The sequence below is a fragment of the Papaver somniferum genome, chromosome 5 (assembly GCF_003573695.1).
Source record: "Papaver somniferum cultivar HN1 chromosome 5, ASM357369v1, whole genome shotgun sequence".
Taxonomy (NCBI): Eukaryota; Viridiplantae; Streptophyta; class Magnoliopsida; order Ranunculales; family Papaveraceae; genus Papaver; species Papaver somniferum.
Genome location: NC_039362.1, coordinates 197544690 through 197563259, shown reverse-complemented (window position 1 = coordinate 197563259; position 18570 = coordinate 197544690). Strand labels below are relative to the sequence as shown.

At 36.1% G+C, this 18570-nt stretch overlaps 1 protein-coding gene and 1 long non-coding RNA gene across 2 annotated transcripts; one reads left to right on the top strand and one right to left on the bottom strand.

Moving 5' to 3' along the window:
- Positions 1–1868: 1868 nt before the first annotated feature.
- LOC113280511 lies at positions 1869–6329 on the bottom strand. Its single transcript, XM_026529127.1, has 2 exons — positions 6112–6329; positions 1869–2211 (listed from the first exon to the last, which is right to left on the bottom strand). Exons 1-2 carry the CDS (start codon positions 6327–6329, stop codon positions 1869–1871), a joined length of 561 nt encoding a protein of 186 aa, XP_026384912.1.
- A 10728-nt stretch (positions 6330–17057) lies between these two features.
- LOC113278439 lies at positions 17058–18349 on the top strand. Its single transcript, XR_003325524.1, has 4 exons — positions 17058–17159; positions 17269–17366; positions 17769–17836; positions 17997–18349. It is a non-coding gene; the product is annotated as an uncharacterized LOC113278439 (long non-coding RNA).
- Positions 18350–18570: the final 221 nt, after the last annotated feature.

Genomic DNA, 18570 nt, shown 5'->3' with positions numbered 1-18570 from the left:
CCTCTTTGGAAGCCCATGGCATTCACCAATTTTTACTTTTTTTTTTATCAATGAAAAGAATGATGTATTAAAACAAAGAAACAGCTACACAGGTGAAAATAGTCACCTCAACCACCCAAAGAGGACAACTCTAACAAAAACTAGAGCCCCAAGAACAACAAAAGCAGAAACAACAAGACAGCTCAAAACTAAGAGCCCCTACAAAACAAACACAACACGATCAAGGAGGATCGAAAAATAGCTTTTTCCCAATTCGCGACTACTTCATCAGAATGAATGCTCGAGAAACCCGGTTCCATAGACGCCCAGTAAAAAGTTTGAATTTTAATATTAGCAATTATAGAAGAGAACTGCAGACTTTGGCCGTTGAAAGTCCGCTTGTTTCTTTCGATCCACAAGTTCCACATAATACTAGTGGGAATCCTTTTCCAAATTTCCTTCCCTAGAGGAGTAAGACCAGCTGTATTCCAATTAGAGATGACATCCAAAACAGATTGATGTGGAGTAAGGATTACTCTTCTTGCACCATTTTGAAAGAAGCTCCATATTCTAGAGGCAAAAGAACAATGGAGGAACAAGTGATCATTATCTTCTGCATGAGTGCCACAGAAAATGCAAAAGTTGGCAATTGGCGAGCCATTAGGATTAATAAAAACAGAGCCCCTTTTCTGTAAATTGGTGAGAGTTGGGAGACGGTTCAGAACAGCCTGCCAAAGGAAGAATCCATGATTCATAGGCCATTTCATCGACCAAATTTTCTTTTGGGGGAAAGAATTATCACCTGCCACCAAATTAACTTCAAGCGCATAGGAAGACTTCACCGAAAAAATACCGCTTTTATGACCCACCCAAACCATTTCATCCTCTTCGTCTTGATTAAAATGAACAGCTTCCAACATAGGTAAAGCGACAAAAAGCTCCTGAATTTCATGATCATACAATCTTCTTCTGCTATTGAGACCTAAATCCCAAAAGAAACCACCTTCAGCAGCAACCCTCGCATCTAGTAAGGAAATGTTCTTAGTACTTGAAATAGCGTAAAAAGAATGACAGACAGCAGCAAGGATTCCTTCACTGCACCATTTGTCTTCCCTTAATCTAATCGAAGAACCATTTCCAATTTTGAATTGAATGGCCCCAAAGAAAGTGTTTGCCACTGATTTGATGTGCCTCCAAATGCTAACCCCATATGGATCTTTTGTATCTTTTGTTCTCCACCTAGAGTTCCTATCACCATACTTTTCATGAATGATCTTGTCCCATAGAGCATTCTTCTCTTTGCCAAGTCTCCACCACCACTTCATAAGAAGAGCTCTATTTAAAGGTTTCAGTCTTCTAACTCCTAAACCATCTTGAGAGAGAGGCTTGCACACAGACTTCAAACCAACCCAATGATGCTTTTTGTCACCATTAGCAGCATCCCACAAAAAAATTACATATGGTTCGCTCAATTTGTTTAATAACACTTTGGGGGGCTAAGAACAAAGAAAATTGATAAACAGGTAAGCTTAAAAGCACATGTTTGATGAGGATAAGCTTACCTCCTTTAGAAACAATACCTCTTTTCCAAGTAGGGAGTCTAGCTTTGCACATTTCAATAATTTTGTCCCACTTGCGAACATCCCTAGAACTAGCTCCCAAAGGCAGGCCTAGATAAGAAGAAGGAAATGAAGCACTAGCACAGCCCATTATCTCCGTTAGAGCCTCCATATTAGGAACATCGCCTACTGCAAAAAGGCTAGTCTTTGCAAAATTTGTATGAAGACCCGAAGCCATCTCATAGGTTAACAATAAGTACTTTAGATACCTGACTTGAGCAATATCAGCGTCCAAGAATACCAGAATATCATCCGCGAATTGCAGATGACTCACTTTAATCCCATTAGAAGAAACCTGAAAGCCTCCAAGCCCCACCCTTTTACAGTAGCTTTTTCAAACATGAAAGCTAAAATTTCAGAAACCAGCAGGAAGAGGAATAGGGATAATGGATCCCCTTGACGGATTCCCTTCTCGCTAACAAACTTACCACAAACTGAACCGTTGACAAGAACAGAAAAGGGAACTCTACTTAAACAACCTTGTATCCATGTTCTCCAACGAGTGCCAAAACCCATAGCAATCAGGACATCATCAATACAACTCCACCTCACATTGTAGAAAGCCTTTTCTAAATCAATCTTACAAATAACTTCGGGATTGTTAGACTTCAATCTGGAATCAAGACACTCATTGGCAACTAAGATACTGTCGAGAATTTGTTTGCCCTTGACAAAGAACGATTTTTTGGCGGACCATGGTTTTATTTTGGGTAAAGGCATTAGAAGTAATTCTAGGTCACCCCATATCTAGTTATTTATTTAATACCTAATCTACCCTCTTAATTAATTTTAGGTTATGATTAGTGAATGATTTAGTTAAAAACAATTAGTGAGATTAAATTAAAAGATGAGTTTATTATTAGTTGAGTAGAATTATTGAGAGAGTAGAGTTAGAGAAGATGAAGGAGAAAAACATGGAAAATAATTTTTTTTCCAATTCACTAAGTTTGAGTATTCAAATGATGAAAACTCATCTGATTCTTCATCTCCATACTCTCCTAGAATATTTGTTAATCTTCAAAATGATCCAGATTTGAACTGGATTTTGAACAGTTCGGTTACTTTATATGAAGAACAAGTAACCGAACTCATCTGAAGTTGTAGTTCGGTTACTTTATATGAAGAACAAGTAACCGAACTCATCTGAAGCTGTAGTTCGGTTGCCCCGTGAGATGAACAAGTAACCGAACTCATTTGAAAGTGTAGTTCGGTTAGTTGTTCCAAACACGCAGGTTACCGAACTCTCTAATAATTTCTAGGAGTTACAGTGTTATGTTCAGTTGGTTCGCAAACTGCATGCACTTTTGATCTAACCGAACTTTACATAATATAAGAATATATAAGTTTACAAAGTTCGGTTCTTTCGCAAACTTGAACCTAACATCTAACCAACCGAACTCTAAGTTCAGTTTCTGCGATAAAATTGTGAAGTTACCGAACTTAACAAAAAAAAAAATGTGAAGTTCCAGCGTCTATTGGCTAAGTTCGGTTACTTTGTAGTTTTAAAAATTTTTGCGAACAAACCGAACTCTATTGGCTAAGTTCGGTTATTTTGGAACTCAACATAGTGGCCACAACAACAAAGTTCGGTTAGACTGGATTTGTTTTTTTTCGGTTCTAAGGGTGGAGTTCGGTTACTTTGTAATTTTAATTTTTTTTGCGAAACAACCGAACAGAGAGTTCGGTGACTTAGTTTTAAATCCAATAGAACCGAACTATTCTTCGTGTTATTCATTTTCAAGAAGTTCGGTTACTAAACTAGGGTTTTTTGGAAAATCTACCTAACCGAACATGGCTCTGTAACTCCTATTAAAACCCTATTTTGATGATTTCTATTTGATTGAAGCAATCAAAATCAAATTAAAGAGAAGGATTTGTGGGAAAATACCTCCGGAGTGGTCCCATGGCAGAATCAAGTTGCGACTGGCGTCTTTTATACTCGATAAAATTATTATGTAACCGAACTTAATTGTGATTGCATTGATGTTGTTACATTTCTTAAACATGCGGTGGTGGTGGTGGTGGGAGGAGGTGGTGGTGGTAATCGGTGGTTGGTGGTAATCGGTGATAATCGGAGGTTGTGGTGGTGGTGGTAATCGGTGGTTGGTGGTGGTGATAATCGTAGGTGGTGGTGGTGGTAATCGGCGGTGGTGGGCGGTGGTGGTGGGATAATGTGGTGGTTATATATATATATATATATATGTATATATGTAGGAATTACCTATAGGTACTATTATGGTGTTCTTAGTTAGTGGCAGGTCCACCCACTAAAGCCCAGTAACTGGAGGTCCATAATAAAAAGAAAACAATAAAATTAAACCCAAATTTTTAGTCCTTGGTCCATACACGTGCAGGACCTTTTCTGTGCATTTTTAAAATCACCGAAATACCCCTTCTCTATGAGGTTTATAATCAGTTTCATATTTCTACTCGAGCTCATTTTTTCAGATCCATTTTTTTCTCTCTTTCCTCTCGATGCAGCTTCGAAATCTCGACATGGTTTTTGAAGATTGTTTGTTCCAGGTATGTTTTCTAATCATCTTATTTGATTCTTTGTTAGTTTTTTTTTTTGATTTGTTTTTTCGACCGAATCATGAGGATCAAATCGATTTTCATGATGTTTTATATTTTTTTTCCTTTTTGGTAATCGTTATAGATGTATTCCCAACTGATTTTGATGATTTACAGTTTTATTATTAATTTATTAGTGTTTTAGATAGGCTTTGGTTTTGTTTTACTCATGGATTCATCACTTAATTTGTATGATTCAGCAGTACATATATGTCGTACTGAAAACTGTTGAATCAATTTTGCTATTAGTTATATTTTCATCACTTTTTGGTAATCGTTATAGATGTATTCCCAACTGATTTTGATGATTTACAGTTTTTTATTAATTTATTAGGTTTTAGATCGGCTTTGATTTTGTTTTACTCATGTATTCATCACTTAATTTGTATGATTCAGCAATACATATATGTCGTACTGAAAACTGCCGAATCAATTTTGTTATTATTTATATTTTCATCACTTGTTTTTGTTTGATCCAGAAGTATATATATGGGATACTAAAATAAAAGTGTTTTGATTATATTTTTTTCGTTGATTCATTAAATTATACTGAAATATGTGTTTTGATTCGGTTATATCCAGAGTTTTTCCACTGGTTTTGGGTTCGATCCATTAATATGTATATGTAATACCGAAATATGTGCTTTGATTATGTTATATTCATCGATTCATCAATTTTTCTTTACATGCAGTTGATTTTTAGTTCATGAATACGCAGTAAGTATATGACGTACTGATAGAACTTCTTATGATTCTGTTTTATTCAGAGTTTTGCCACTTTTTTTGTTTGATCCATGAGTACGTATGCGAAATACTGAAATATGTGCTAGTTTTGTATAGCTTTTTTCTTTGTTTATCACCAGTACATATATGGAGTACTGAAAAAACTGCTTTGATTTTGTTGTATTCACTTAAAGTTATCATCTAGCAGTACATACATCGAATACTGACTTATGAATTCATTGAGTTGTTGCAGGTGTTGATATCAGTATGAACGCCCATTTGAATGCAGTGAAACTGATGTTGAAGGTTAAAATCCAGTGACATTGGATCGCCTGAGTGTGAGGTTAAACTGATATGTACTCAAATTCTGTAAGCAATATAACATATATGCACTCAATTTATGTAAGCAGTGCAGCAGACATGTACTCGAATTTATAAGTAATGTAGCAGATATGTACTCGATATAATAAGGTTGTAAGCAGTGCAGCAAATATGTACTCGAATTTATAAGTAACAAATATATTGTCGAATTTGTAAGTAGTGTAGTATAGAAGATATGTACTCAAATTTGTAAGCAGTGTAGCAGATATGTACTCGAATTTATAAGCAGTGTGATATAGAAGATACATATTCAAATTTGTAAGCAGTGCAGAAGATATGTACTCGAATTTATAAGTATATAAGATATGTACTCAAATTTGTAAGCAGTGCAGCAGATATGTACTCAATATAATAAGGGTGTAGACACGCACACGTTTGGTAGTGGAGGGTATTATGGTCATTTCAATGTTTTCAATTAATTTTGGACCTCCAGATAAAAGAAAATTCCGGTTGGACCCTACTATAAATAACTATATGGGCCCAGGACCAACCAACAAATTTTCCTATATATATATGATTATTAGGTTGGTTTTAAATTAAATTAGGTTAAGGGTAGGTTAGTCATTTCAATATTTTAGGACACCCCTTATCACTATAGGGAAGGTGGCCTAATGAAATCATGATCCCCTCAAAAAAACAATGGTTCCTAAAAAAATCATTCTTGACAAAGGCAATTTGGTTAGGAGAAGTAATTTTAGGAAGTAATGGCTTAAGACGTTCAACTAGCACTTTGGAAATCACTTTATAGATACAACCAGTAAGGCTAATGGGTCGTAAATCCTTGACCTCCTCCACAATTGGCTTCTTCGGAATAAGAGAAATAAAAGTTGATTTTAACCTCCAGTCCACAAAACCATTTCTCTCGAAGTGTTTTACTACTCTCATTATATCTGACTTCATGAACTCCCAGCACTTGACCACAACAAATATTTGCAACCCATCTGGCCCTGGCGCCTTGTCTTGGCCTAACATCTTCAAAGCAGAGAAAACTTCCTCCTCCAAGATTGGTTTTTCCAAATTTGAAGCCTCCTCCACAGAAATTTTTCTAAGGGGCATGTTAGCAACACTAAAACCAAGACTAGAGACCACCTTAAATCGAGACCACTGTAATCAATATCGGCCGTATCGGCCGATATATCGGGGATATTTCGGATATTGTCCCAGAACGATACGATAAGAAGGATATCGGGGATACGATATTCGTCCGATAATATCGGTCGTATCGGTCGAATATCGGCCGTTTCGGTCAAATATCGGCCGTATCGGTCGATACGAAATTTTCCTACATTTCCTGATATGAGACGGTATTGGTCGTTTTCTATAAAGTTTAAGGGTAATTTTCACGAAGAAAGTCTTCCAGGTGGTAGTAGAAGTGCATGTAGCTCTCGAAGCAAGTCTACTAAAGTTACTCTTTTGTTTTTTTGATAAAATTGATGTTATCTATTATATCTTATCCGAAAATGTGTGGAGAAATGTTTAATATAAAATTATAGTCTCTAAATCTAGAACCGATATTTCAACGATAATATCCCCGATATAAAATCGTACCAGTGTATCGGTCCCGGCCGAGATGAACCGATATCCGATATTAACTACATTGATCGAGACTCAAAGTGAGACACAATCTCATGCTTGATAGCCTGTTTGTCTTCCGCAACAACAACATTAATCTTCAAAGAAGCAACAAAATTCCTTCTCCTCCTATTCTTGATGATTCTATGGAAGAAGTGAGTGTTTCTTTCCCCCTTAATCTGCCAATTAGTTCTAGATTTCTGCTTATAATGAGTTTCCTGCATATCTGCAAGCTTCCCGAAATCCAACTTAAGAGCAGTGAGCTTTGCCTCTTGAGACACAACTAATTGCCTATCTTCTCCCAACTGGTCCAGGGCTTTAATAGCTAACAGATTATCCTCACATTTTCTGTCTATCTTCCCAAAAACCTCTCTGCTCCATGTCTTTAAAATTGCCTTTAAAGCTTGCAACTTCTTAGACATAACAAAACCCGGAGAACCATGAAAAGAGAGGGAAGACCACCAATTCTTTAACAACAGAATAAAGTCCTTTTCGAACCACCACATAGCTTCAAACCTCCAAGGTGGAGGACCCCAATCCACACTATCGCAGGAGAGCTTAATTGGTTTGCGATCTGAAAAGGGACGAGCAAGCGCAGTGACGACCACATTATGAAAGTGATCTTCCCACGAGCCAGAGATAACAAAACGGTCTAATTTGCTTTGATTAGCGTTTCCACTTTTCTAAGTAAACTTAGCACCACTAATTAGTAAATCAATGAGCTCTTCATTATCACAAAAGTCTATGAAGTCCTGCATTCCCCGAGAGATTTTAGAGCAGTTTTGCCTCTCACTCATCAAACGAACTTCGTTAAAGTCTCCCCCAATACACCAAGGTAAGTTCCAGATTAATCTCATAAGTTGTAGCTCCTCCCACAAACACTTTCTTTCCATTGTATCACAAGGGCCATAAACCGCAGAGAAAAGCCAGTGGAAATTATCACTAAACGTAACGAAATGCATATTGATTGAATAAACCCCCAAGATATCGGACTGAATAGAGACCACATTAGGATTCCAAATGCATAAAATCCCCCCGATCTACCAATCGAATCAAGAGCCCTCGATTTACCGGAGTAAGAGGTTGCCGGAGGAGACACAGAACCACCACTGAGTTCCTGTTTCTTAATAAGCAACCTACCAAACGGAGAGATAATGTTCTCGGATTGATCTGTAGCCAAAGAAACAAAGGCAGAAAAGGGAAAAGACTTGTAATTAGTGATAATCTTAGATACACCAGAAGATATTGGACCCTTAACTTTCAGCTTCATCACCGATACATCCCAAGCATTGGCCGTAAATGGTGACACTTGAGCTAAGCCACCTAGTTTAGCCCCAATAGTTTCAGAAGTTTTTTGATTCCATAATGAGAATGGAACCCCTTGAACAGTGACCCAAGAAGCCAACTGACGATCATCCTCTTCCATCGAAAAAGCGTTTTCTTTTGAGCTCCAGTAAGTAAAACTGAAAAGATATGAATCAAAAGACCAATGACCCAATTTCACAATTTTTTCACGATCCTTGTGAATTTTTAGACAGAAAAGAGCTTGAGTTGAAGAGAAAGGTTGAAAATGGAAGTCCTTAGATAGGTTTAAGAATTTTCCAAGTTCCACCCCTATACTTTTCCACGAATCCACTAACTTGTTAGATTTCAGGACAATCATCTGATTCCAGCTTATATTCTCCAACCCACCTTCATTGAATAAAGGGGCCTAGAGGTTCCACTTGAAAACTAGTATGATTCTCCTCTAACGATGAAGAAGAAACACGAGCGTCTGATGCTACCACAAGGTTAAACATCTCTAGAGATTTAATAATTCTACGCCATCCCTCAAGATTTCTGCCTGCTGGAAAGAACAGATCAGATATGCCCCCCTTCTTATTAGGACCGGAGACTTTTAGATATTCTCCATTCTTGTTCTTCCCTCGTGTTGCCATTAGCCGCTCACCAGGGATAATATGCTCCCAATACTCCATCATAGTCCAGCCTTTGATCACCACTTTGTTAAGAGTAGCCAGCAACCATGATAGACCTTTTGAGCTAACCCAAAGAGAAGCAAGGTTATCCCCTTTAGCCTCTTTAATGAGGAAAAAGCCAGCTTTTGTTCCAAAACCTTTTTCAAACGAATAAGTTTTAGCCTCAATCTTACAAATTTGTTTTCCATCCGGAATCACCTCATCGATATCAACCATCTTTGTTCTTTTCTTCCTCCTCACTTCCGTCCAAATTAAACTAGACTCCTCGTCGGGATCTTCACCGGATTTCCTATTTCCATTCTCATTTCCAGTCGCTCCTCTCTCCTATTTTTATCTGTAGCTATTGATTGAAGGTTTCAGTTTGGACAAAAAGAGTGGATAAAAAACAAAATAGAGAAAAAACTAGCTACCCCTGAACGGAACATTTATAATTTTAGAATCAACGCAACATCGGTCATTTGTCCAAATATTTTTAAAACATGGTTCTAATGGACGAGTAAAAATTAATATGGGTGAAATGGACACAAAAAAAATAGCAAGAATGAAACTGGATTCATCCCGTCTTAAATTTAAAAAAGAGCAAGGATAGAACTGGATGTATCCTAATCTAAATTAAAAATAAGAAAAAGTATTTGAAAATGGGTAGGATGAAACTGTTTACATCCTGACTATTTTTACATTCTCGTCCATTTGAACAATATCAAATTTTACAATTTGATGCTTTTTCGCTTTAGTTCAAACTTTGCTCTTTTAATTTTCCTTGCTCATCTTTAGTTGTAAACGCCCGCACACGGCTTGTGTGCCTATTAATCCATTCTCTTTGATCGATTAAAAAAAGAAAAGTTTTCTAATGGAGCGATTTTATGTGTGATTACTGATAGACACATTTTTGTGTCTAAATTGTCCTCAATTTTCTCTATGTTGGTACTCGATTTTGTACTTATTTTGTGTGTTTGTAGGTATTTTTGGAAAATAAACGTTTTTGGAAGAATCGCTCGAAAACTGCTAAAGGCACCCCCGAGGACATTTGCTAAGCGGACCTCAGATTTGGTAAGGGGAACCCGCGGTTATGTGCAACCCAAATTTGTTCTCAGCACCCAAATTACTATCGACACCCCAACAGAAGGATAAGAGGCACCCTTCATCTTCAACATTCAAAAAGAATATTTGCGGGAAATTTGGTTCCACCGGTAAAGGATTTATTATCTTTAAGATAAGAATATCTTCTTGCCTTATAAACAGGAAGAATTTGAAGAAAAAGGAACCAGGGGTTAGTCCACGAGTGAGTTTGGGGGAGTTTAATGTATTTTAGATCTTGGGGATTTTGAGGGAGTGTAAGAGAGTTTAGGGAGTTTGAGAGAGTTTGGTGTTTTGAGTGTAGGGAGTTTGAGAGACTCTCCGAAAATCTCTACTCTTTTGAGAGATTTGAAGTGAGGCAAAAATACACTGTAAACTCCCTAGAACTCCCCAAAAAAACCCAACTCCCTAGCATTTTATTTTTTACCACTAGCAGGGAGTTTAAGAGCTTCTTTCAAACTCCCCCACGACTAACAGGGTTTTCTAGGGAGTTTGGAAGACTTTTCTAAACTCTCCCACGACTAACGGAGATTTTGATAGACTCCTTCGAACTCCCCCACGACTAACAGGAAAAAACCTAACTACACCCAACTCTCCAAACTCCCTTGAGGACTAACACCCTGGAAGTTATCTTGTATTAAACAAGAGAGATATCCTTAGAAGATTTTATCTTGGATTTTATTCTGCGAATTAAAGAAGATATGAGTTTAGTAAAGAAATATGGAGAATAAAGAGAAGGAAAAATTCCTGAAGATATTTTTAATTAAAAAGAAGAAGATTTTGGAGTTATGGAAGAATATATTTGAGTAATGTGTAATTGTGTGTATAAATAGAGAGCTAGAGAGCACATTTGGGGGATGGAGAGTTTGGGGATCGTTTAGAGCAAACCCGGTTTAATCATTATTTTCTCCCATTTCATCACTTGTAAACACTTTTGAGCAATGAAAAATTATTCTGAGTGTGTTTCCAATATGCGGAGCTAGACCCCAATCCTTGGGGCTTTGGAGGAAGCCGTTGTTTCGGTAAAAGTGATACATTTCTATTTTTAATTAATTATAACAACTCTATTATGATTTTTGCTTTGAATTAAAACTTGATTATATGATTTTAATTAGTTAGGTGTATTTTCTCTTGATAGAATATGCTTGCTTTAGGGTTTTGATATTCTATGCTTGGATTAACATCTATTCTTTTGAAAATCTACATGTCTAGGCAATACTAATAGAATCAATTTGAATGTTGAGTTGCATATTCACTAATATCGACCAATGGTGGAATCCTAGCCCGGGTCTCTCCATAATTTTTACAACACTTTTTAATTGAGTTTGTTATTTTTATTTATAAAAATTAAGTCTAAAAAAATCTTTCTTCACAAGTCTCAACGAACCTTTTACTACAACATCATTGAAAATAAACATCAATTACCACTTGTAAATATCTCATTTTCTTTCATGCATGAAATGTTTTGGGTCGCAAGAGACCCAGCTGAATATATCTTTTTCGCAAATGTTTTTGTATAGGAGTGATGAGTCCTGCACCATGAGATTAACAACAAAATGCTTTTTCGCAAATACAGTAATACAACAATTTTTAATAAAAATTCCCCAAATTCCAAATTTCTCTCTCTCCTATGTCATATTTCCTTTTTCTCTCCAACAAAACTATCAAAAACTATTATCTGCTTAGGTCTAAATCTGAGCCGATTTCTTCATTATATAATATTTCTTGCTTTATAGGTTAGTTAGTAGACTAGTTTGGTTTTTATTATGTTTTCTACTTATCTAAACCGTTTTAGTGGTTTTATCTACTCTTTTGAGGTTTATCTTCGCTCTAATGGCGATTCTTGGTTATTGAGTTGGGTTATAAGATCATTAGTGATGTTCTCCAACGACGAAACCTCCATCTTTGTTGTGTCCGGCGAACTCTTCATCGGAATCTTCATCATCAACTTATTCGACGACGCTCATCGGTGGTCTTTTTGACGACGGAAGCTTCATCACTAGTTACAAGAGATTTGAGCAAATTACTCTTACTTTGGGAGCATTTCTTTGTAAAGAAGAAAAACAAACTATATGGTTGGAATTTAATTCCGAGAAAAACCATCTTTCTTCCGTTTTAATCGGATCTTATTCATACTTGTATTTGTCTTACTCCGATAATCCTTCTCTTTCCCTTGTCGGATTTCTCGGTATTGTACTCTTACGGTATGTTATTATTACTTTGTATTCTGTTATTTTCGATCTTAAATTCATTGTAATCTTGAAATCCCATTAATGAAAATGTTCCTTGTTTATTAAAAAATGAAAAAAAAATAATTTTTTTTAACAATTTTAATAACACACTTCAAGTTTGTACCCCAAAATGGTCCATCACGTATGCAATTTGCAGGCTAGGCGATGGACGTGAGCGCTAACGTAGCATTATCAAGGTGATGCCGCTGCCATAGGGCCTGCCTAACTGAATTAATACCTACTATATATGTTTCAGCCTTTCAGGTTGTAAATGCAGTACATAGACAAATCAAGAGAGTGTCAAAGAGGCGACTACAAGCAACAAGACACAAGAAAACCAGAAAAACTAATCAGATACTCCCTCCGTTCCATTTTAGATGATGTTTTAGGGTTATTTTTTTGTTTCACAATACTTGAAAGTTTTCATATTTTTCCACAAAACTACCAATAACACCCTTACATTTTGTCTTGGAACTATTAGTTTATTTTTAAATGCACTAATAGTAATTAATGTTTGAAGACTTTTCTCAATGGTATAAATGAAAAATCTTCACATCTCTCTACATTTCTTAATCTGCGTGAAAACTCCAAAAACATCATCTAAAGTGGAACGGAGGGAGTATGTAATATAATAATTCTTGACTTCTCTCGTCCAGGGGCGCCGCAGCTAGAAATTTTATTATGAGAGACAAAAAATTATTCTACAGCGAGCAATTAGATATTTGGGTTTTGAATCCCAAATTTTCAAAATCACGGGTTTGGGAGTCCGCCCACCAACATGGGCAACTATAATTTCAGAATCACTAGGTTTGGCGGTTTGGGGAATGTAACAAGCATAAAACCACAAATAAATGAATTTAGGAGTATTTCCCGCACCCATTATTTTCTACTCCAATATACATGTTGGAAAATTGACACTAAAACAAGGTGAAGAAAAGAATGTTGTATTAGGGTTCAATGCTCTAATGAAAGATTCTTTACTTCACCCTGTTTTAGTGTCAATTTTTCAACAGTTTTCGACAATTATTCGACCCTTTCCCAATTGAATTAGCGAGTACAAACAGGTCAATGAATATCGCTGTCAGGATACTTGAAGCCCCACAACAGTGTTGGATTCGAAGCTTGTACGACCTTGATCCAACCAAGAACACACTGGTTTTGTTTCTGATGATGCTTGTAAGAAAGAAAACAGAGAGAGTTGAGATGTGTTTTAAATGGAAAAACAAGTCTCCTATTTAAAGAGGAAGTCACACCCTTTGGAGATGACTCTTCATCTCTACAAGCATCTTTTCAGTGTGAACATGCGTCTCTTCATTCAATGTGTCCATTGGTGAAACGAGATTTCTGTTCAGTTTTTCTAACTGACAATGCCTACAATTCAAGGGTTTGTTGAAAATATCCAACAATACATACCCGAAATCTCCTATCCTTTTTTGAGTATAGGGATAAATTCATTTGTTCTAGAAGAAATCATGGCCGAAACACAATGGCGGTCAACGTCATCGTGACATTTTTTATTAAACATTTCGAATGAATCCACGACTTGAGAGTTGGGATACACAAGTTCTAAATATTTGTGTTGTTTCTTTTAACTCTTTTGACCGATTAGATTTATGGGTCGGGCATAATCTCAACCTAACTGCGCGAGTATAACATTGGATTTTTTTTCTTTTAAGAAAAGATATGTGTTTCATGTTCTATAGTGGTCTTCATTAAATGGATGAGCTACCTGCAACTACTCGTGGCCTCCATCAACCAAATTTTGGAAATTTAAAAAATTTAATAAACAGAAAACATAAACTAAAATGATGATGTAAAATCACATGGGGTTTGGTATCAGTGCCATTTATTCCTTTATCTACTCGTCAAATTGAATGTTTTTTCAAACCTTTTTCAGACCGGCTACAAAATCAGAATAAGTAGTATTTTGGTTATCAATCTGAATCGTTTTTTTCATGGTTTTATTACAAAAATAAAGATGGTTCTGGTTATTTTTGATCAACAAAATTCTTTGAATTGAAGATAAGTTAAAAACAGTTGGATTTTTCCTACAACAGAGAGGTTATGACGAGTGAGAACTAATTAAACTAGGTACACTCAGACTCAATGCATATTGACCAGGCTCAAGCCAACTTGTTGGCACAATGAACCTAAAGCCAGAAATCATCAACAATGTCTTATATGAATCTTGGTGATTAAGTTCCTAATAAACTAGTTTTATTTTAAAAAGCTTGAATAAAAATCTCTCAAGAGTTAAAGTTATGAACAAGAAAGTGTTTATGTACTTCAATATGCAAGTTGATCACCAAGAAGGGTTGATTTGCTTTTCAGATGATAATATATAACACTCATAAGCAAGAGCAGAGCCATGTTGATGAGTAGGTGTTCAGTTGCACTCCCTCAAATATGAGCCCCAAGGCCAATTTGAATTATATTATCCCATTTTTAGGCATTTTAGGCCATGTGCACCCCAAAAATATCTTCACATTGATGACTCGCCCACCCATTCTTCGAAACCTGGTTCCGCCATTGCTCATGCATAATGGATGTCTGTAATTGGTGAATACTTGTGCTACATATCTACCATAATGCGTGATAAGTTCATCATGTTTCCATTTTCACATCTTTTTTTCAAGTTTATTTTCGCATATAAGGCTCTTTTTGTCAAAAAATTCTACATGGGAAGTCTAGAAAATCATTTCAGTTACCACCATGCATGCTAAAATCCAAGTCTGGCAAGTTCATTTTAAACCTTTGTGATCATTCAAATAGAGAAAATCAAAAACTGAGATGCTAGAGTAAATTGAAGGTCAAAAGCTAATTGATTTTCTCATGAGAAATTAATTATGATTAGGTCTGGTATGGGGAGAAAGATTTGTAGCCCATATTTCCCTTTGGTGTCTTTGGAAACAAAAAAATTCTCGTGTTTTTAAATCTAAAGAAACAACAATGGAAGTTGTTCTTGGGGATATTAAGGTTCAAACATATTGATTGTGAGAAAAATGCATGAACCGAGCGAGGATAGTGGTGTGGCATACATCTAATTGAAGTCTTAAATCACCATGATGGTTAATATGTTGGAAAGAAATCAGTAAGCCAGCAGTACTCCTTTGATTTGTAAAAACGGCAATTCCAACCTTCTCTAAAGGTTGCTGTAAGGTGGAATTGTTTGGACTTCGGAAAACAAGTGACTCTCTTGTGATCAGTGGATGTAATTATGAGTAGTTTCGTCAAAATTATAAAGACATACTAACAAGTTCATTAGCTAACAAGTCAACCATGGTTTTCTCTATCCTCAAATCCTTTGTGCACTCCTTCTAACAGATTTTTGCTTCTCGTGTAAACAAAATTATGTAATCAGTCTTTCGAATTGTGATTAGGTTACAAAACATCATTAACCCTGCATGCTCCAAATGTTAACAGTTGCATTTGCCTTATAGATGGTCAAAAACAAATTCGAAATAAAAGCAGAAAACAAAAACTAATAAATAATAATAAGAACTTATCGATCGTCTCGATAATATCCTCTTAAGTTTTGAGACACTATATCAAAATGTGATGAAGGGATTCAATGAATTGATGTGTATCTCCGTGATGGTACTGAAGTAAGCCATACCCTAGAGAGGCATCTGCTTTTAACTCGTAAATATTCTTGACGCTCATATCTTTGAGATCGTAAGAGACAAACTTAAAATCTGGTAATTGCAAAACCAACTTTGAAGATTCTTGTTCAATCTCTTCAACAAGCAAAACTGAGATTTCAAAACTAATAGTGTTTCCCAATAATCAAATACTCGAACCATATCTGGAAATTGGTCTAACAGATGCTCAAGATTGACATGAATTTTTTTAGTCCAACCACTGTAATCAGTCTCCATTTCCAAGATATCGAATTTCATCTTAGATCGACCATACATCTCTATTAGATGCATATGGCCTTTACACTCACCAAAATATTCAATTTCTCTTTGCCAAGATCCCTCAGGTACCGGGGGCATTGGCATTGTCTTCATTAATTCTTGGCCAACATTGAAATATAGCAAAACCCCATTGATATCCCACCTGTTAACCCAATGCAACGAACCATTCCAAAATATGCCAGACCTAGAAAATATTTCACGATCACATGCAGTAAATTGATCTCCAGAGAGCCTCCACAAATTTGTTTCAGAGGAGTAGATTTCGATCTGATAATGAAATTTCTCCTTGGGTCTTTGTATTTTTGTTGGCCGGCCGAATGCAAATAATTTCATAGTGAGGTGATCTAAATGGATCAAAAGCTAGACTACCATAACAAACGAAACTGTAGGTAATGAATGGGGAAGAAGGAATTGTTCTGACAGCATCTGTGGTAGGATTGCAGATGTAAAAGGTGTTGGACCTTTCTCGTAACTATGGCATAGAAGAAGGCCATTGCTAGATTGGTGAACGTCTATTCTTTTGGGTCCAAGAGTATTCAGCAAACTTAAGGATTTGGAATGAAGATGCGACGTATTGACGTTTGTTTCATCGAGAAGGATGAAATCCGCAGTTGGGTTTGACTCATATGAGGTTAAATACCTTTGTAAGAATAATCCAGGAACGGGACGACAGCGGTTTCGAAAGAAATGTTTACATCTGTAATGAGCGAGAACCATTGTTTTGACACTAATCTATCTTATAAAAACCAATGTGTTTTGTCCAATCTGACGGTCATGCACGGGTCATTCTCAGCTATCGACGGTTGCGACTACTCTTCAAATGGAAAAGACAAATCGTGGCTCAGAACGAGCCCCCTTTCGAAGCCCTCATCCGACGTATGTGATCTCTTCTAGCCAGAAATTAGCATTTTCTTTGCCTTCTTCCCCCCGACTGTTCTTCCGTTACAGAAAATTAAAACCCATTAACACCACCGTTATGGAAACACCATTATCACCATTCAATCCCTTGAAATGTTCGACTACATAACCCCCCCCCCCCCCCCCCCCAAAACGTTATCCTGTGCAGATTCTCAATGCTTACCGATCCCCCATTTCTCTATCAAGAATAATGTAAGTTTCTGTGATTACTTTTCTAGGGAAAATTTTCTGATTTTGATATTGTTGTTTTAAGCATTGACTGATTTTGTCTTCATTGTATATTATGCAATGAATAATGTAGATTGATAATTCAGATTATGGCAATGCAGCACTGCATTTGCATTTTGTTGTTATTGGTGCACCACAGATTTATAATTCAGAGAAAGGCGTCAATCTCAGGTAAATGTCAATTGAATTTCATTCCATTTGAGTTGAATTGGCTGTCATTCTTCAACTGTTATATGTTATCATTGTCATCAGATCAACTGTTTGTTTTAATGCATATGTGGCAATTGTTGTTAGTTAGCAAATACTATTGAATGATAATGTTGCTGGATTTTCATTGTGGATGGCTTTATTGATGCATAGCTTGGTTGTTTATGATATCTTTTTATTGGTTCTTTTAACCTTTATCAATGTTTGATTCATATCATTTGTTGTTGTTCTTTTAATTGTCACATCAGATTTCCTCATTTTACTTAAAATCAAGCAACTGAATTAGTTGTGTACTTCATTCTTTTAGAGAATATATACCATTCTTAATATTGAGCTACCAGTGACCAATTTGAAATATAATTTCAGAAGTTCGAGCCATTGATTCAGAAGCCATACACTCTTGCTTACTTTCACTATGTCGCTTCTTTACAACTGTAGGTATACCATGTCTGACTTATAAATTGCATAGCATTTATGTTTTCTAGCCTGTGCTCAAAATTATTATTTAAATATTTTTGTTTTTGCACAAAATCAACCAAGCGTTCTAGATTTAAACGATACTTTCTGGCTATTAACTGCGCTCTCCATGTGCAGGTTATCGATTGTTTCTCTCTGTTTACTCTGAGGCACATCCAACCATATCTATAAGAAGAAACTGGCAACCACAAGTGCCGGAAACTGTATATGTGTGGTGAAGTGAGATCGCTTCCATATGCCATATATATCCACTTCAACGGAGCTATGTGGTTCGGTCTTTTTCTTTTTGACTTATTTCATATATTTTTCTATTTCTATTCAGTTTGGTTTTCTAGAGTTCCAAATGCCCGCTTAATTTGTGGATTTTACACTTTAGATAGCGGTTTGATTAGCATGTTTTTAGTTATAGTAGTTTCTCAAAATCAAGGCAATTGAAAATGTCTGAAAAATATTGTTGTTATAAATTATTTATCGAGGTTGCTTTTCTAAGTATTTATATTGACTTTACATCATCCAGGTTCATAGTTCACTGTGTAGAGCTTTAATAGAACAATTAATTGGGGGATAAAAAAAGGAATTGGGGGATATTGGTTACTTCCCTCAACCCATCATGTGTGCTAAGGGGTTATTTTTGGGTATGAAAATACTAAAATACCCTTTGATTAATTAAAAAACATTATGAAAAGACCAT

Bases quoted from the DNA above. Each gene is read 5' to 3' on its own strand.
- LOC113280511 (XM_026529127.1), bottom strand. From the start codon at position 6,329: ATGCCCCTTAGAAAAATTTCTGTGGAGGAGGCTTCAAATTTGGAAAAA. The intron at 2,212-6,111 runs GTTAAAATCAAC...TCTTGATTCCAG, and splicing joins AATGGTTTTGTGGACTGGAG to ATTGAAGTCTAACAATCCCG.